At 41.5% G+C, this 21,006-nt stretch overlaps 1 protein-coding gene across 1 annotated transcript in view; it reads right to left on the bottom strand.

Moving 5' to 3' along the window:
• Nucleotides 1–21,006, bottom strand: part of TNKS (tankyrase) — a 291,341-nt gene that overhangs the window by 149,769 nt on the left and 120,566 nt on the right. The window contains exons 4-5 of the mRNA XM_034770778.1: nt 6,193–6,229; nt 5,246–5,321 (exon numbers count right to left, since the gene is read on the bottom strand). Of these exons, the coding sequence (XP_034626669.1) occupies nt 5,246–5,321; nt 6,193–6,229 (113 nt within the window). The remainder of the gene's footprint in view (nt 1–5,245; nt 5,322–6,192; nt 6,230–21,006) is intronic.

Raw genomic sequence — 21,006 nt, 5'->3', positions numbered from 1 at the left:
TGGAAAAAAAGCATGTGATCAGTTAATCTTAACTCTTTTTTTTCCCCTAACTTTGGAGTGCTTGGATTTGCAATCTTAACAGTGTTCTTTTAATGTAACATTTTTTTGTAATTTATATATAGAACCACAGGTGTACATGGCATTTTACAGACTAGACAACTACTTCCCTGCTCCAAAAAAAAAAAAAAAAAAAATTAAGTTAGACAGATATCATAGTAAGAAAAGATAACAAGCCCTGGGGAAAGGGAGGAGCAAGAACAAGAAGAAAGGGAAACTGCTTGTGTGTGTGTGTGTGCGCGCGCGCATGCACGTGTATACGCACACATGCGCACATGCACTCTGTCTCCCCCTCAGCAGGGTACTCAGGTTCTCTTTCAGAAAGAGTGTTTTAGTCAGCTTCAGGTGGAGTACATTTTAAAGGTTATATGGCCACCTCTGGGACATGGGTGGACATTGTTTCTTAGGCAATTCTTGAGGTGAGGGTAGGCCAAAAGCGCTGTTTTCATAGAATCATTTCTCCTCTTTGCTTGCCCTGTGGAAACCTCTCTGTATGCAATCTGTGGGAACTAGCTCCTTGAGTCTGTGGTGGGTAAAAGGTAAAGCTTCTATTTGGGGTAGTCCCCCTCAAAAGGCAGCAAATATTCACGCTGACCTTGATGCCGCTTCAAGTAGCGCTATCTGTAGATGAATACTTGCATCCATTTCTAGAAGAGGGGTTACAGAGATATGAGGTATCCAGCCATCTGGAAGGCACAGATGTGGAAGAACAGATCCTACTTGACTTGTGTCTCTAACCAACAGAATTTTTGAAAAGCATGCATACCAGGGGATATTTTAATATTATTTGTTTTCTTGTGAAATCTTGCTACTATATAATGCTTTCAGTTGTCTTGTCAAGAAACTTACTATGTGCACTGCACAGCTTAGTTACTTGTGTAGTATCCTACACACACACATACAGTGGATCTTGTCTATGGTGCGTAAAAATTATACAGACAAAAAATGGGTAAACTATAAAATTATAGCAAGCATTAATATACATTCTGACAATAATGGCTACAGGAAAAATGTTTGGGAAAACATAAGTAGTAGGTCTAATGCAACAACTCTTAGTATGCAGATTCTAAAATGTAAAGAGCACAATGTATGGAACCTATTGATGTCTATTTTTATTTTTGTGTAACATAAAACAAACAAAAGTACAGAGGTTAGCGTAAGTTTGCTCACCTACAATTAAATTTGTGCCTAGCTAGTACAGAGATGGTATGTTAAAATAAGAGAAATACACAAGAGTTTTTTCTGAAACTAAACATTAAGGAATGAAAAACCAGTCTATTCAGTAAAACATTTAAAAAAAACAATGTGCTAGTTCCTCAGTTGGTGTAAACCGATGTAGGTCAATTGGAGTCAATGTACCTACTCCAACTTAAACCAGGTGAGACGCTAGCTGACAACAGTCTATGTGCCATCAGTTGTAATTACACCTCTACCTTGATAGAACGCTGTCCTCAGGAGCCAAAAAATCTTACCACGTCATAGGTGAAAGCACGTTATATTGAACTTGCTTTGATCCACCGGAGTGCGCAGCCCCGCGCCCCCCCCCCGGAGCACTGCTTTACTGCGTTATATCTGAATTCGTGTTATATCGGGTGGCGTTATATCGAGGTAGCGGTGTATTTGCACAACAAGCTCATCTAAACTTCTTCAGAAGTCCAACAAAATAGTCTTACATTGTTAAAGGGCCCAAAAACCACACCCTACAAATACAATACTTTCAGTTGAACAACACTGTACTTATAAAAAATGCCTTCTACTTGAATTTCCAATCTGCACACTAATATTGAAAAAAAAAAAGAAATACGAAAGTTTTAAAATAGCCTTGTCTGTGGGTGAGAGGATTCAATTTATTTAGCAAACAGACTCGATGATACACATTTTTATGATACTGACTACTATTACAAAAAGGACATAGTCCTAACGATTAACAGAATCATCTTATCCTTACCTGGATGTAAACCACCTGACTGCTTAAAATGCTTTTAGCAACTAGTTCTTTTACTGACAAGAATTGGACAAACACACAAACCAATGTATTCTCTAAATGTCAGCATTGTTTAATTCTAACTCTGATGTGCTTTCTGAACCTTGGACTTAAATTAAGCTTTTGTGTTAACTCAAGTTCTGTCATACCATTCAATGATGCCTACTAACCAATTTTTTTTCCTTACATCTAATTTTTATTTCATGGCAACACAAATGCTAGACAGTATATTTCTGAGGGATCATTGGTCTTGTTGACAAAAGTAGCAATCCTACCTTTCGCCTCATATCAGTAGAGATGGGGCTCAAATGCTCAACCAGAAATGTGTTGCTGATTTGTGTGTCTTAGTACTTAACTATGACAAAACGGTATTTTATAAACATTTAAATAATATTTCATCTGAACAGGTCTGTCTTATCTTTTTAAAAACACAAACTGTGACTTATATCTTTATTATAACACATAGAGAGTACATCATAGATCCCCGCGTATCAGGACAAAATACTGCATTACTGGAGAGAGGTAAACAGTGGTGTCCCCCAGTGTTCTATACTGGGATCAGTCCTAGTCAACATATTCATAAATGATCTGAAAAAAGGGGTAAACAGTGAGGTGGCAAAATTTGGAGATGATACAAAATTACTCAAGATAGTTAAATCCCAGGCAGACGCGAAGAGCTAAAAGGAGATCTCACAAAACTGGGTGACTGGGCAATAAAATGGCAGATGACATTTAATGTTGATAAATGCAAAGTAATGCACATTGGAAAACAATCCCAACTATACATATAAAATGATGGGGTCTAAATTAGCTGTTACCACTCAAGAAAGAGATCTTGGAGTCATTGTGGATAGTTCTCTGAAAACATCCATTCAATGTGCAGCGGGAGTCAAAAAAAGCAAACAGAATGTTGGGAATCATTAAGAAAGGGACAGATCATATTGTCGCTATATAAATCCATGGTATGCCAATATCTTGAATACTGTGTGCAGATGTGGTCAACCCATCTCAAAAAAAGATATATTGGAATTGGAAAAGGTTCAGAAAAGGGCAACAAAAATGATTAGGGATATGGAATGGCTTCCGTATGAGGAGAGATTAACAAGAGTAGGCCTTTTCAGCTTGGAAAAGAGACGACTAAGGGGGGGATATAATTGAGGTCTATAAAATCACGACTGGTGTGGAGAAAGTAAATAAAGAAGTGTTATTTATTCCTTTTCATAACACTAGGGATCACCAAATGAAATTAATAGGCAGCAGGTTTAAAACAAACAAAGGGAAGCATTTTTTCCACACAACGCACCGTTAACCTGTGGATCTCCTTGTCAGAGGATGTTGTGAAAGCCAAGACTATAACAGGGTTCAAAAAAGAACTATGTAAGTTCATGGAGGATAGGTCCATCAATGGTTATTAGCCAGGATGGGCAGGGATGGTGTCCCTAGCCTCTGTTTGCCTGAAGCTAGGAATGGGCAACAAGGGATGGATCACTTGATAATTACCAGTTCTGTTCATTCCCTCTGTGAGGCACCTGGCATTGGCCACTGTTGGAAGACAGGATACTAGGCTAGATGGACTCTTGGTCTGACCCAGTATGGCCATTCTTATATGCTTATACTCTTTTTTAATGTGTCTTAAACTTAATTGCTTAAATAGCTTGTTCTACCAAGATTCAGAAGGGTTCAATTAATGACAACAATCCTTAACATTTAAAATACGGATTGTGGAAATAAAACACTCTATTTTTTTAACATTTCTAGATATTGCAATTCAAAGCTATTTAAAATTTTTCTGTTAAAAAGTTACTTGTTTCATCTAAGCAAATGTTAATCACACTGATGCCTGTAAAGGTCTGTCAGCATATTTTAACAAACAAAGCAACATTCTAATAGCAAACCCCAGGGACTCTGCAATGGGAAGGCAAGGGATATTTTCCCTATGAATAAAGTGGGCCAGATTCTTGGCTAGTGTAAATCAGCATAACTCCATTGGCTTCAATGGAGCTGTGCCTATTTTACCCCAGCTGCAGATCTGGGTCAGCAGTTTTATTACACTTAAAAAAAAAAAAAATTGCATTGAAAATACTTTTAAGAACAGTAAGAATTTAAAACACATGCTTTTCAGTCTGAAATACCTATTTACTGGATCAACTCAAACTCTTCAGAGTGTGATGTACAATCGCATGTGACAGATTTTCTAATCTACATATATTAAGAAAATTCCAACACATACTTAAAAATAGCCACCAAGTTTGTAAGCCTAGAAAGCTAGACAAATCTGTGTCTGTTAATGTGAATGTCTAACATCATAAATCATGAAACCCTAAGGACATTAAGCATAGAAATTAAGTAGCCAGATGCACATTATGTAATTTACATTAACATATCCTAAAAGTCTTGCCAGCATTCTGCCTTCTTTGTACATGCTCTTCCCTTCCCCTAATTCCAAATAATCCTTATTTTCTTTCATTCAGCATCCCTAATAAATAAAACAGCCAAGCCAAACAATGCAATGTCTAAGTTTAGCACTGACTGAATTTTCTTATCTCATTAATACGCTGTCAGCTTTAACTGGCAAGGTATTAGGGCCTATGAGAGCCAACTTCCTCTACTGAAGAATCCCTCCTCTCCCCCAAATGGGATAGCCACAACATGTAATGCAGTGGCTCTCAAACTTTTGTACCGATGACCCCTTTCACACAGCAAGCCTCTGAGTGCAACCCCCCCCCCTTATAAATTAAAAACACTTTTTTTTATATTTAACACCATTATAAATGCTGGAGGCGAAGCAGAGTTTGGGGGTGGAGGCTGACAGCTCGTGACCCCCCACGGAAATACCTCACGACCCACAGTTTGAGAACCCCTGGTATAGTGTAGAGATAGTAAATGATCCTCTGTTCCTTTAGCTATTTATTAACAGTCTAAAATGGTACATTTTGTTCTTATTATTGAAGATTCTGCCATCTCATTTTCTATACAACACAGTATCTGACATTTAAAAGAAAAGGCATGCTTGAAATCCATGGTCCACTGGCTCTGTCCACCTGTCACAACTGCCAGTATCAAGTATGGCAGCATTTAATTTCATGATGAAAACACATCATTTAGAATTTAGCTATATACTCTGTCCTGGTTTATATATCTGCATTTCAGTGTTCACATTTACCTCTCTAAAACTGTAAAAATATTAAATAGACATTAACTTACTTTCCGCCCATCACTTGCATGGCAGTTCACATTTAAAGGAGTCAATAAAGCCATTAGTTTTTCTTCATTACCGCTCCTGCAAGGGGGGGGGGGGGGGGGAAGAGAAGGGAGAGAGACATGTCCCTTTGTAAAAGATTTGATAAGAAGTTTCATATTAATGTAGTATATATTGCTATTCTTCAAAGCAGAGTGGAAAATACGTCAATTTGCAAAATATCTCACAAGTGTTTTAGAACGGCTGATAAAATACAGAATATTCTTCTATTTGCTATTAAATCCACAGTAGTTCATGCAAAAAAATGTCTTAACATCTCTTTCTTCAGCCTTATAATAGGATCTTTCCTTTAGCCCGTTTTACTGATCTGCTGAAAGCCATTTTCTGAATTAGTAGTTAACTTATTCTTCAGATCACATGCCAAATACCAGTATATATTGCTAAAAATAATATTTTAAAATGTGACTGAAAGGGAAAATACAGTGTAAGAATGACTGTTTTACAAGCTGTCAGACAACGAAGGATAAAAGCATTTCTAGAATATTGGACTGAACTTTACACCTTTCGCTCTTGCTTCTCTAGGCTGTGTTTTGTTAGGAAACATTTTGAAAATAAAGCTTTCAGGTGGTGAAACAAAAAGGGAAATACTCCAAAAATATGTAATTTGCACCTAAAAAGGACAATCACTAAATGGTAAATAGGAATTCTAGCAGCTTAAGGCAAGAACACAATTAATATTAACCTTATAAGCATCATGTTGGGGGATTTCAATTAAACAAATAGACTTTTCTATTTATAACAGACTGTAAAGTCCAAAGAGATTTATTCTAATAAACTGGTTTATCTGCATCATTTCATAGAAGGCAATGCAAAACATTACAGTTTATAAAAGCGCCTTTTCCTCATCTCTTCCCATCTCCAAAATATGCTTTGTATTCTAAGCAGCACTTACCTAGCAGCTTCCAGGAGTTCGTCCTTCTTGTATTCACCTAAATGATTACAAAATATCATGCTGTTAGCATTTGGCAGAAGATAGATTAAGAAATGCAATAGGAAGCAAATACAGAATTAAAACAGAGAAGAGGAGAAAAAAAGAGCCCACACCCCGCTGGGTGATGGAGCTGTGACGTTAGCCAGCTTGTGAAGGCAGCATCACCAGTGCCTTGGAGACGGGCAGCAAATTGACATAGCTTCTTATCCAATCCTCAGATGAAATGGCTTTCTTCAGACAACCAATGAATGCTAAATCTTGTGTCCAGAAACACATTCCCTCTGATAACAGCATGCCAGCTGAAGACAATGTCCCCTCCCCCACTTTCCCATTCAGAATGACACAGTATACTTCTGAAGCATAATACATTCTGAGACAAAAGCAAGGCATTATGGCTCTTAGAAACTGGTAATTTGTACCTTTTAAAGGCAGTTTATTTTTGAAGTTCAATATTATTATTGAACTTACAAACTATTATTATCCTTACAAACTGCAATGGCTCATAATGGCTTAGGAAATTACAAAAATCAGAACTTCTGAAACCTTTTCTAGACTTCAGGAAAACCATTCACTTTAAAATCATAAAATATACCCAAAAGGGCACTAGCCCTCTGAAAGTTGTAGTTTCAAACTTGCATTTAATTGCAGTCAGCATGTTCTTAAATCATAAATATATAAAAAAAAATCACATGAATGGTTGTGGTACACTTCAAAAATTGAATCTCCTGAATATTTTAAGTGAAAAGAGCACACGGTGGAGATGAGCTGTTCTGGCACCTAACTGCAAATGAGATGACATTCAGTGAAGCTGAATCACAACTATACATGTTAAAGGCTGTTAAATCTAAGTGAAGTTATATTCAGAATTAGAAAATTCACTTTTAAACATCCTCAGCAAACCCTCTGAAAGTAGGGCATTCCAGGAATGCTTAATACAGGGTTTGGAAAATGTCCTAGACTCCTAGTAGCCAGAAGATTAAAGCAACCACCCAAAGGCAGATACGAAAAAATGGGGTATCGCATTCTCCTGCACGAGTGAGGTATGAAGGCAAGACCCTGCTAAAAAGCCTACTACCACCCACATTTATTTATACCAGCCTCTGGTGAAACTCCTGTTAACTTCAATGCAAGCAGTCAGACCTACACTGAGCATCTGCGAAAATCCCACCCTAAGCAGCTGATAAGTAGGAAGATGCCAATCAACGTCCCCTAGAAGAGTTGAGTTATTTTTCTCCCTCCCCAACCCAGACCCTAACTGTTGGGAGAAGTGCTTGGGTCATCTTCCCTTGTGAACAGCTTAGTGTCTACTTCTGCCATCACTTTTAGCTTTTCCAACCAGCATCAGAGTGAAACTGACAGTTCTTTACAGTTTCATGGCTGCCTATAGGATTCTGAATAGCAGCAGTGTAATGGACCAAGTCTAGTTAATTACAAAATTAAAATCACCAGCAGAGGCACTAAAGCTGGCTGCCAGACTTAGAAAAACAAGATTAGATTCATTTTTGGAACATTCACAGAAACATGTTTGTAATGAAGATTTGAATCTGCAAAAAAACAATGGCTAAGTCTCCCTGCTGCTCTCCCAATTCACCCAGAGAATTTTCCTAGTTACCACTGGTGACGTGATTTTTTCAAGCCAGGACACAACATATGCTTCAGTCTTAGAACAGTGTAAACAAAACACTGGGCATAATTACAGTACTTCTAATCAATGCAGAATCAAAAGCGCTGATTGACTTCTGAATCAAATAATTTACATTTTGTTACACAAATAAAGCAATAATGACAAAAAATTCTGGCCACTAGAAAAATGTCTTGATGTTGTTTATTATTATATATCATTATTGGCACATGGAATGTGTGCACGTTACTGGACATCACGGCAGACAGACCGGAGAGAAGAACAGCACTTGTCGCTAGAGAGCTCGCACGCTACAACACTGACATTGCAGCCCTTAGCGAAACTCGCCTTGCTAATAAAGGACACCTGTCCGAGTCAGGCGGTGGCTATACATTCTTCTGGAGTGGCCGCAGCAGTGATGGGTGTCGCGAATCTGGAGTTGGCTTCGCCATCAAGAATCATCTTGTTCGGAAACTTGCCAGTTCCCCCAAGGGTATGAATGACCGGCTCATGACAATGCAGCTTCCACTTCAAAAAGGAAAACAAAGTACTTTGATCAGCGCAGATGCTCCTACAATGACCAACCCAGAGGATGTGAAGGATAAATTCTACGAAGAACTAGATACTCTGCTATCATCAGTAGACTGCACAGACAAGCTGATTCTGCTTGGCGATTTTAACGCAAGAGTCGGATGCGATGCCGCAGCCTGGGAAGGAGTCATCGGGAAAAATGGAGTGGGGAAGTGTAACAGCAATGGCCTATTACTGCTGAAAACCTGTGCAGCACATGACCTTCTGATTAGCAATACGGTCTTCCGCCTTCCTACCCGTAACAGGACTTACTGGATGCATCCCCGTTCCAAGCACTAGCATTTGATCGATTGTGTCATCATCAGGAGAAGGGATAGACAAGATGTCAGGGTTACAAAAGCTATGCGTGGCGCTGACTGTTGGACGGATCATAGGCTCATAGTATCCAAAATGAAGCTCCGTATCATGCCAAAAAGAGACAACCACAAGGCTGTAAGGCTCTCAAAAGGATCGTGTCGAAGCTGAAGAACAGCTGCATCACTGAAAATCTAGCGGAAGACCTAGAGAATGAACTTGCTGATCTTCGTATTGAGGATGATGCTGAGAAAGACTGGGAGCGATTCCGCAACACTGTCCATACAGCTGCATTGAAGGTATTGGGGCCCTCCACATGCAAGCGGCAAGACTAGTTTGATGAAAATGATGCAGAAATCCCGGTCTTACTTGCTGAGAAGCACCACCTGCACCGTGCATATCAAAACGATCCATCCTCAGCAGCAAAGAAGACTGCCTTTATCAACGCTCGCAGAACAGTACAGAACTGACTGTGCAAAATGCGAGACTTGTGGCTGAGTGCCAAAGCAGATGAAATACAGGCATATGCGGACAGGAACGACTATAAGCGGTTTTATGAAGCCCTCAACACACTCTATGGTCCACAGTCTTCTGGGAGCTTTCCGCTCCTGAACTCTGATGGTACTATGCTCTTTACAGAGAAGATGCAGATTCTCCAGAGATGGGCTGAACACTCTGAAGCAATTCTCAATCGCCCCTCAGTCATCAATGACGAGGCCATTGACAAGATGCCCCAGGTTGCAGTCAATGACTCCATGGATGCTTCACCAGAAGAGGACGAAGTGAAGAAAGCTATCAATCAGCTGTCAAGTGGCAAAGCCCCAGGGTCAGATGCCATACCAGCAGAGGTGTACGAAGTCGGTGGACCCGTGCTGCTACGGAAACTCACTGAGCTGTTTCAGTCCTTTTGGAAGCAGGGAACCATTCCACAAGAATACAGAGACGCGTCCATTTTGCACCTCTATAAGAGGAAGGGCAATCGTCAGGTATGCGACAATCACCGTGGAATCTCGCTGCTTTCTACAGCGAGGAAGTTCTTGCACAGGTTCTGTTGAACCGATTGATCACTCACCTGGAGAAGGCCTTACTACCAGAATCACCGTGTGGCTTCCGCAAGGGACGTGGGACTATTGACATGATCTTCGCTGTGCATCAGCAACAGGAGAAATGTCAAGAGCAGAATCGTGAACTCTACACTACTTTTGTGGACCTCACGAAAACATTTGACTCTGTTTTAGCACCCACTTTGTTCAGCATGATATTCTCTGCCACTTTGACTGATGCCTTTCAACACTGCACTGAAGGAGTAGGCCTGAAGTATAGAACTTACGGGAAACTATTCAATCTGAGGCGACTGCGTGCCATCACCAAGGTGAAGGAAACTGTACTTCGAGACTTTCTCTTTGCCGATGATTGTGCTCTGAATGCTAGTACAGAGCCAGAAATGAAAACCAGTATGGACAAGTTTTCAACTGCATGCAACACCTTCGGTCTCACTATTAACATCAAGAAGACTGAGGTCATGCACCCGCCAGCTCCCCACGCTCCGTACTCAGAACCATCCATCACTGTAAATGGACAGAGACTTCAGACAGTGGACCACTTCACGTACCTGGGCAGTACCCTTTCCAGAGCAGTGTCAATCGATGATGAAGTAAACTGCAGAATTGCTAAAGCCAGCTCTGCATTTGGCCGATTGCGCTCCAACGTTTGGGAATGTCGAGGGATCAGCCTACCAACAAAGCTGAAGGTCTACCGAGCAGTTGTGCTTCCAACTCTGCTGTACGCCTGCGAGACGTGGACTGTCTACACTGCTCTACAGCCAAAATGCTTCTGAAATAAATGTAGTCAAACTTTACTAATTCTGGGTCACTGAGAACAAAAATGATGCTTAAAATTGTTGATTGGCTCTAGTTTTCAAGATATGCTATTGGGTCAGTATATACGACCCTTGACTTGGGAATGGCGGAGGATAAGTGAGTTATAAAGGGAAGGGATCTCAATTTAAACCAGAAATGACTAAAATACATCTTTGACTGGATCTATGAATAAATCTATGACTGGGTTTAAACAGTACTTGCTTTTTAGGCAAAACAATGAATGATGCAATCTGAAGCTGGTATTGTGTCATACATGATATGAATTGCATCATGTTATTCCTAGAAGTCATGGATGATGCAGTCATAACGAAGCTTACATCACTCTGCTGAACAAATTGCCCTATATCAGCTCCAGAAATCATACAGTGTCGTGCTCTCTTATTTGTCAGTGTTTGATTTTGCAAAGGGACACATTTCTGTTTAGCCAAAGTGATCAGAGATGCCTCGTACTTGTGTGAACAGTGCAGATAACTTCTGCTATGTTTGTGGTGAAGTGACTTTTGCATCACAAAAGCGCAGTATAACTACTATGGTTAAGAAAGCCTATCACATTTATTTTGGCTGCAAACTTGGAGATCAGGACAAGAGGTGGGCCCCACACATATGCTGCAACACTTGTGCAACAAATATTCGCCAGTGGTTGAACAGGAAAAGGAAATCTATGCCTTTTGCAGTGCCAATGATTTGGAGAGAGCCAACAGATCATACCAGCAATTGTTACTTCTGCATGGTGCCTCCAGTTGGGAAAGGTGTGTCAAAGAAGAAAAAGTGGACTGTGCATTATCCAAACATTCCATCAGCTATACGCCCAGTACCCCACGGAGAAGGACTGTCGGCTCCTGATGTACCAGAATCATTCTCACTTGAGTCAGACGAGGAAGAGGAAGAGGATGAAACTTCTGGTCCTGAACCATCAATGTCACAGGACCCACATTTTCTCCCATCCTCCTCCTCTGAACTACACCGCATACCACAAGGTGAACTGAATGACCTTGTCAGGGATTTGGAACTACCCAAGAGTAAGGCAGAGCTGTTGGGCTCCAGACTACAGAAGTGGAATCTCCTGGCAGGTGATGTTAGGGTTTCCATGTTCCGTGACCGTCAAAAGGGTCTTGTCCCATTCTTCTTCTTCATGGAAGGTGATCTTGTAGCCTGCAACAACATCGATGGTGTGATGGCAGCCCTCAACATCGTTCACGATCCAGATGAGTGGAGACTGTTCATTGATTCATCCAAGACGAGTCTTAAAGCTGTTTTACTGCATAATGGCAATGTTTTGCCATCAATTCCAGTTGGTCATGCAGTCCATATGAAGGAAACCTATGACAACATGAAACAACTTTTGAGGTGCATAAACTATGACCAACATCAGTGGCAGCTTTGTGGCGATTTGAAGGTTGTTGCTCTCTTGCTTGGTCTGCAGACTGGATACACAAAGTACTGTTGTTTTCTCTGCGAATGGGATAGTCGTGCAAGAGATTCCCACTACATCAAGAAAGATTGGCCACTCCGACAGTCATTGGAGCCTGGGAGGAAAAGTGTTCAGCATCCACCACTTGTTGAATCAAGGAAGATTTTGTTACCACCCTTACACATCAAGCTGGGTCTGATGAAGAACTTTGTCAAGGCCATTGACAAAACACAAGCAGCTTTCAAGTACCTCCATGGAAAATTTCCAAGGTTAAGTGAAGCTAAGATAAAGGAAGGTGTCTTTGTTGGTCCTCAGATTGTGAACTTCTTCGAGATGATGCATTTGACCATGCACTGCGTGGCAAGGAAAAGATGGCATGGAAAGCCTTCCAGTTCGTGGCAATAAATTTTCTCGGAAACAACAAGGCAGACAACTACAGGTTGTTGGTGGAAAACCTCCTCAAGGCATACAAAAGCCTTGGTTGCAACATGTCACTAAAGATACATTTTTTGCACTCTCATCTAGATATTTTTCCACCAAACTGCGGAGCAGTGAGCGACGAGCACGGCGAGCGATTTCACCAGGACATTGCAACAATGGAGAAACGCTATCAGGGAAAATGGAGCCCATCAATGCTTGCAGACTATTGCTGGACAGTGACAAGAGATGCTCCATTTAATGAATACAAGAGAGACAAGCCAAGAAGCGCCGAGTAGACACTGAATAGGACTAAACTATGTACATAACAGTTTTTTGCCTTTTGTTTCATAATCCATTTTATTTATATAACCCTTTTGCTGATTTTTAAAGTGTTACATAAACAGGACAGGTGAAATATTATCATGTAAAGCAACCATAAACACATGAAAAGACCTAGGTTTACAATTTATGATTAAAAATCTACTATCTACACAATATACATAGACATAAAATGTAAAAACTTAAATATCTTAGAAACAGTAGCCAATCACTTGTTTTAATTGTCATATTTGAATTCAGCACATCAAAATACATAATAAATAGCACATTTTATCTCTGAAGCAGACGACTTCTCAAAAATTGTAGACCAGTGCTATTGGAGTCATGCACCAAGGCTCAATCACTTCCACATTTCCTGTCTGCGAAAGCTTCTAAAAATCAGATGGCAGAACAAAGTGCCTGATACTGATGTCCTTACTAGAGCCAGTCTGCCGTCAGTTCACACATTGCTGATGGGAGCCCAGACCAGGTGGGCCGGACATGTCGTGAGAATGTCAGACAAACGCATTCCTAAACAGCTCTTCTACGGAGAACTCACTCAGAGAAAGCGCTCCTATGGAGGACAAAAGAAGCGGTTCAAGGACACACTGAAGACCTCTTTGAAGTCCTTTGAGATCAACACCGCCACATGGGAAACCTTCGCACTGAACCATCCAGCATGGCGCAGCCTCATTCACACAGGCAGTAATACCTCTGAGGCGAGGCGTATTGCTGAGGCTGAAAAAAAAGCGTGAGGTGCGCAAGTCCAGAGCTGCTCATACATCATCAACAGTGCCATTACATGTCTGCCCGATGTGTGATAGGATGTTCTACGCCGCTCTTCGGATGCACAGAGCCCGGTGATCGAAAGAATGAGTTGTTGAGGTCTTCATTGATAACGATGGACAAACATCATATCATTTACATCAGTGATACTTACCAGCACTAATCACATTGAGGGCCCACCTTGTAGACTGTGTACTCTTTATCAGTTTTGGTACAGTGCCTAGCACAATGGAGCTCCAGTCTTGATTGGATTCATAGTAGTATCCAAAGACTCCAAAGTTAAATAATATTTTGCTAGATGCTGTTCAAACATGAGGCCTATCTCTATCCCAAAGAGCTTGAATACCAAGAAATAGTTCTAACAGGGAGAAATCAAGGATTAGATAGCTTGATTTAAAAACAAAAGGTGCTTTAACCTTAACTAAGCACATGAATTATTTTTAATAAAATCAGAGATATTTACAGATAAGAGGTCTCGATATCAAAACCAAGACAAGGGATTCTTAAAATTCGTCACAGTTTTCCTGCAATATGATATGCATTAGGGAAAAAATCCTCTTTAAATGAGTGCAACTTCATTGTTCTAAGAAACTTATCTACTATGAATGGTATGCTTTGCAATGAACTATGATCCAAAAAAGATGTAAGCACTTGCTACATCAATTTGTATAAGAAAACCTGGACACAGACTGCATGATTTGGTCACATGTATATAGTGATAAATGTGTTTGCCAAGTATTATTTTTAGAATATACATATTCATGTTATTAAACATTAAAGTTTGGAATTAAAATACAAAAATTCAGACCATCCACCTTGCATAAAGATTTTTAAAAATTGTAAGAAATGGACAGACTTGGACCAAACTAAATCAACACTCGAGCACTCTCCCGTCAACTCCTGTACTCCAGCGCCGCGAGAGGTGCAGGCGGAGTCAATGGGGGAGCGGCAGCAGTTGACTCACTGTGGTGAAGACACCACAGTAAGTTGATCTAAGTACGTCGACTTCAGCTACGTTATTCACGTAGCTGAAGTTGCGTAACTTAGATTGACCCCCTTCCGCCCCCAGTTTAGCTATAGTGTACCATGAGTTGCTCTCTCAAATTCCTTAGTAATTCTCAGCTTTGGAAGAAAGAAAAAGTCCTTCCAGGAACAGTGTCAGTGCCGATGATTTTGACAGCAACGCTTTGGATGAAGTGAAGTGCAAGAACCAAGGTTGAGAGTATTATGGTGGTTAAATTCTGATAGTAAAGCCAGGAATACAACTATAGCTACCCAACTGCTCTTGTTGCCAAGAAGGCTAACGGCATTTTGGGCTGTATAAGTAGGGGCACTGCCAACAGATCGAGGAACTTGATCGGTCCCCTTTATTCGACATTGGTGAGGCCTCATCTGGAATACTGTGTCCAGTTTTGGGCCCCACACTAGAAGAAGGATGTGGAAAAATTGGAAAGAGTCCAGCGGAGGGCAACAAAAATGATTAGGCGTCTGGAGCACATGACTTATGAGGAGAGGCTGAGGGAACTGGGATTGTTTAGTCTTCAAAAGAGAAGAATGAGGAGGGATTTGATAGCTGCTTTCAACTACTTGAGGGGGGGTTCCAAAGAGGATGGAGCTCGGCTGTTCTCAGTGGTGGCAGATGACAGAACAAGGAGCAATGATCTCAAGTTGCAGTGGGGGAGGTCTAGGTTGGATATTAGGAAACACTATTTCACTAGGAGGGTGGTGAAGCACTGGAATGGGTTAGCTAGGGAGGTGGTGGAATCTCCTTCCTTGGAGGTTTTTAAAGCCCAGCTTGACAAAGCCCTGGCTGGGATGATTTAATTGGGAATTAGTCCTGCTTTGAGCAGGGGGTTGGACTAGATGACCTCCTGAGGTCCCTTCCAACCCTGATATTCTATGATTCTATGAACTATAGTGCTGATCTCCAATAGGTGTCATCCTTGCATCATTTCCACCCAGACCAGTGGACTCAGCCTTTCATTATCACTAGAAAAAACACAAAAAACCAAAGCTTTCATAGCTAAACTCACTGAACCACCTGCTAGGTACCAAAACCCCAAATCGTTTTCCAGGCATTTCCAGATGACAAAAACTCCAGTTCTTTGCCAGGCTATCAAGAGTTCCATTTTCTTCACTGACATCTTTTGTTACAGAATTTCGGCTTACAATACAAATATCTGAGTCATATTGAAATTTTGGGAGGCAGCATAAAGAAAATTGAATTATATTTCAAAATAAATACCAGGAATAATGATCCAATCATATTATTTTATTTTGATATTTAATTCAGACTTTTAATTACTTGAGGCATCCACAGAATTTTATAATTAAAGCAGAACTCAACACAAGTGTGCTGCAGAAACATGAGCCAGAACTTCCTGAATACAATTTAGTATCCACACCTTGGTGTCCAAAGACCACTATCTAGTGGCAGCTTAAAACCATTTCTTTTTAAATGCCACATCCTAGAGAATACCAACAAAATGAAACAGTCTTCCAGAATATTTCATACCCAAAACAATTTTAAACTTTTGAGCCAAACAATTAAAATTGCAGCTGCTAGCTGCAAAACTGTCTGTATGTATAGGATAAGACTAGTGCTCTCCTGTGCCTTTTAAGGTATGTCCACACTAAGGGGGGGAATGTTTTCTTTTGTATTTTACTGCTGCTAACAGACTGTAAACATCTTAGTGTGGACAAGGCAGTTGCAGTTTTAACATGTTAGCACTAGTGTTTACCTTTACGTGCTAACATAGCTAAAAACTACAAATGCCTTGACAACACTAGGATTATACCAGGAGTTCGTTACCATGTTAGCTTTTCCTACTGAAGAAAACCACCTAGATTTTGTAAAAACATCCAGATAAAGAGTCTGGCTAGAGAATCTTGCCCGCATTCTCGGGGTTCAGCTGATCGCCATATTTGGGGTCGGGAAGGAATTTTCCTCCAGGGTAGATTGGCAGAGGCCCTGGAGGTTTTTCGCCTTCCTCCACAGCATGGGGCAGGGGTCACTTGCTGGAGGATTCTCAGCGATTTGAAGTCTTTAAATCATGATTTGGGGACTTCAACAGCTGAGTCCAGGGAGAGAATTCTTCCAGGAGTGGGTGGGTCAGCTTTTGTGGCCTGCATCATGCGGGAGGTCAGACTGGATGATCATAGAATCATAGAATATCAGAGTTGGAAGGGACCTCAAGAGGTCATCTAGTCCAACCCCCTGCTCAAAGCAGGACCAATTCCCAGCTAAATCATCCCAGCCAGGGCTTTGTCAAGCCGGGCCTTAAAAACCTCCAAGGAAGGAGACTCCACCACCTCCCTAGGTAACGCATTCCAGTGTTTCACCACCCTCCTAGTGAAATAGTTTTTCCTGATATCCAACCTGGACCTCCCCCACTGCAACTTGAGACCATTGCTCCTTGTTCTGTCATCTGCCACCACTGAGAACAGCCGAGCTCCATCCTCTTTGGAACCCCCCTTCAGGTAGTTGAAGGCTGCTATCAAATCCCCCCTCATTCTTCTCTTCTGGAGACTAAACAATCCCAGTTCCCTCAGCCTCTCCTCATAAGTCATGTGCTCCAGACCCCTAATCATTTTTGTTGCCCTCCGCTGGACTCTTTCCAATTTTTCCACATCCTTCTTGTAGTGTGGGGACCAAAACTGGACACAGTATTCCAGATGAGGCCTCACCAATGTCGAATAAAGGGGAACGATCACGTTCCTCGATCTGCTGGCAATGCCCCTACTTATACAGCCCAAAATGCCGTTAGCCTTCTTGGCAACAAGAGCACACTGTTGACTCATATCCAGCTTCTCGTCCACTGTGACCCCTAGGTCCTTTTCAGCAGAACTGCTACCTAGCCATTCGGTCCCTAGTCTGTAGCAGTGCATGGGATTCTTCCGTCCTAAGTGCAGGACTCTGCACTTGTCCTTGTTGAACCTCATCAGGTTTTTTTCTGCCCAATCCTCTAATTTGTCTAGGTCCCTCTGTATCCGATCCCTACCCTCTAGTGTATCTACCACGCCTCCTAGTTTAGTGTCATCTGCAAACTTGCTGAGAGTGCAGTCCACACCATCCTCCAGATCATTAATAAAGATATTAAACAAAACCGGCCCCAGGACCGACCCTTGGGGCACTCCACTTGAAACCGGCTGCCAACTAGACATGGAGCCATTGATCACTACCCGTTGAGCCCGACGATCTAGCCAGCTTTCTATCCACCTTACAGTCCATTCATCCAGCCCATACTTCTTTAACTTGGTGGCAAGAATACTGTGGGAGACCGTATCAAAAGCTTTGCTAAAGTCAAGAAATAACACATCCACTGCTTTCCCCTCATCCACAGAGCCAGTTATCTCATCATAGAAGGCAATTAGGTTAGTCAGGCACGACTTCCCCTTCGTGAATCCATGCTGACTGTTCCTGATCACTTTCCTCTCCTCTAAATGTTTCATAATTGATTCCTTGAGGACCTGCTCCATGATTTTTCCAGGGACTGAGGTGAGGCTGACTGGCCTGTAGTTCCCCGGATCCTCCTTCTTCCCTTTTTTAAAGATGGGCACTACATTAGCCTTTTTCCAGTCATCTGGGACCTCCCCCGATCGCCATGAGTTTTCAAAAATAATGGCTAATGGCTCTGCAATCTCATCCGCCAACTCTTTTAGCACCCTCGGATGCAGCGCATCCGGCCCCATGGACTTGTGCACGTCCAGTTTTTCTAAATAGTCCTGAACCACTTCTTTCTCCACAGAGGGTTGGTCACCTTCTCCCCACGCTGTACTGCCCAGTGCAGCAATCTGGGAGCTGACCTTGTGCGTGAAGACAGAGGCAAAAAAATCATTGAGTACATTAGCTTTTTCCACATCCTCTGTCACTAGGTTGCCTCCCTCATTCAGTAAGGGGCCCACACTTTCCTTGATTTTCTTCTTGTTGCTAACATACCTGAAGAAACCCTTCTTGTTACTCTTAACATCTCTTGCTAACTGCAACTCCAAGTGTGATTTGGCCTTCCTGATTTCACTCCTGCACGCCTGAGCAATATTTTTATACTCCTCCCTGGTCATTTGTCCAATCTTCCACTTCTTATAAGCCTCTTTTTTGCATTTAAGATCAGCAAGGATTTCACTGTTTAGCCAAGCTGGTCGCCTGCCATATTTACTATTCTCATTTACTATCATCATGGTCCCTTCTGACCTTAGAGTCTATGAGTAAAGACTAGCGACACATCAGTTACGGATGAAACCAGGCAGTTACAGGCAGTCAAAAAAACCAGCAATGAATGATGGAGAAAATACATGGATTAAAATGTTTTTCTAGGAATTGAAAAATTAAGTGGGATTAAAAAAACATTAAATATATATAATATGTTATTGCAACTATATACCACAACCATGCCATACATATTACCGAAAGCTTAGGCCGCTTTTTCTGGTCAGATCTAGCCCCATGTATAAATCCCTATTTTAATTTTATAAACATAAAGATGAATACACTGTAAGACGCCAGCTCACTAATATCTGAGAACAAGGATGAGGAAAGAAAATTCCTTCAAATACTCAAAACCAAAATAAAAATCCAATATCTTTTTTCCTTTATGTTGATTTTAAATTTGAATAGTTTTCTTTAAACCAAATAAAAGACTGAAATTCCAAATAATCGAAATTTCTGTACTATTGTACATATTTTAATGAGAGTGCATTTTTGAGACATTCAAACAAAGATTCAGAGTTAAGCATGCAGACGTAGCCCCAATCCTGGAATGAAATCCATGCACATATAGCCCCAGAGAAATCAGTTGCTCTTGTAGATTCAGGACCTTCCTTATTTCCCAAATCTGAATTCTTGATTTTGTAATGTTGCAATAAAGATGACTTTGTTTTGGCTTTTAGCAGCATGGATTTGATCACTTCCGTCTGGTTTGTTACAGACATGCATATTATCTATTGAGAATATAGGATGTGTTGGTGTTATAAAAGGATAAGATTTTTCGAACTTAGATGCCTAACGCTGGACTCCTCACTTCACAGTTAAGTGCTTTCCTGAATTAAGGGCTTTATTTACAAGCTTAAGCGCACACACAAATTAAATGAGTGCATAAAGTCCCACTGACCGCCCCAAACAGGAATAATTTCCTGAGCCTGATTTAAAGAGCGGCTGAGCACCCAAGAGTGTTTACATGTATCAATGGGAGCTATTGCATGATAAGCCACTTTTGAAAATCAGCAACAGAGGGTCCTGTGGCACCTTTAAGACTAACAGAAGTATTGGGAGCATAAGCTTTCATGGGTAAGAACCTCACTCACTTCTTCAGATGCAAGTAATGGAAATCTCCAGAGGCAGGTATAAATCAGTATGGAGATAACGAGGTTAGTTCAATCAGGGAGGGTGAGGTGCTCTGCTAGCAGTTGAGGTGTGAACACCAAGGGAGGAGAAACTGCTTCTGTAGTTGGAAAGCCATTCACAGTCTTTGTTTAATCCTGATCTGATGGTGTCAAATTTGCAAATGAACTGGAGCTCAGCAGTTTCTCTTTGGAGTCTGGTCCTTGAAGTTTTTTTGCTGTAAAATGGCTACCTTAACACCTGCTATTGTGTGGCCAGGGAGGTTGAAGTGTTCTCCTACAGGTTTTTGTATATTGCCATTCCTGATATCTGACTTGTGTCCATTTATCCTCTTGCGTAGTGACTGTCCAGTTTGGCCAATGTACATAGCAGAGGGGCATTGCTGGCATATGATGGCATATATAACATTGGTGGACGTGCAGGTGAATGAGCCGGTGATGTTGTAGCTGATCTGGTTAGGTCCTGTGATGGTGTTGCTGGTGTAGATATGTGGGCAGAGTTGGCATCGAGGTTTGTTGCATGGGTTGGTTCCTGAGTTAGAGTTGTTATGGTGCGGTGCGTGGTTGCTGGTGAGAATATGCTTAAGGTTGGCAGGTTGTCTGTAGGCGAGGACGGGCCTGCCTCCCAAGGTCTGTGAAAGTGAGGGATCATTGTCCAGGATGGGTTGTAGATCACTGATGATGCGTTGGAGAGGTTTAAGCTGAGGACTATAGGTGATGGTCAGTGGAGTTCTGTTGGTTTCTTTTTTGGGCCTGTCTTGTAGCAGGAGGCTTCTGGGTACACGTCTGGCTCTGTTAATTTGTTTCTTTATTTCCTTGTGTGGGTATCATAGTTTTAAGAATGCTTGGTGAAGATCTTGTAGGTGTTGGTCTCTGTCTGAGGGGTTGGAGCAGATGCGATTGTACCTCAGTGCTTGGCTGTAGACGATGGATCATGTGGTGTGACCGGGGTGGAAGCTGGAGGCATGAAGGTAGGCGTAGCGGTCGGTGGGTTTTCGGTATAGGGTGGTGTTAATGTGGCCATCGCTTATTTGTATGGTGGTGTCTAGGAAGTGGATCTCCCGTGTAGATTGGTCCAGGCTGAGGTTGATGGTGGGGTGGAAGCTGTTGAAATCATG

The sequence above is a fragment of the Trachemys scripta genome, chromosome 5, assembly GCF_013100865.1.
Source record: "Trachemys scripta elegans isolate TJP31775 chromosome 5, CAS_Tse_1.0, whole genome shotgun sequence".
Lineage (NCBI taxonomy): Eukaryota > Metazoa > Chordata > Testudines > Emydidae > Trachemys > Trachemys scripta.
The sequence above is the reverse complement of the archived record's forward strand: the minus strand, read 5'-3'. Positions and strand labels throughout refer to the sequence as shown.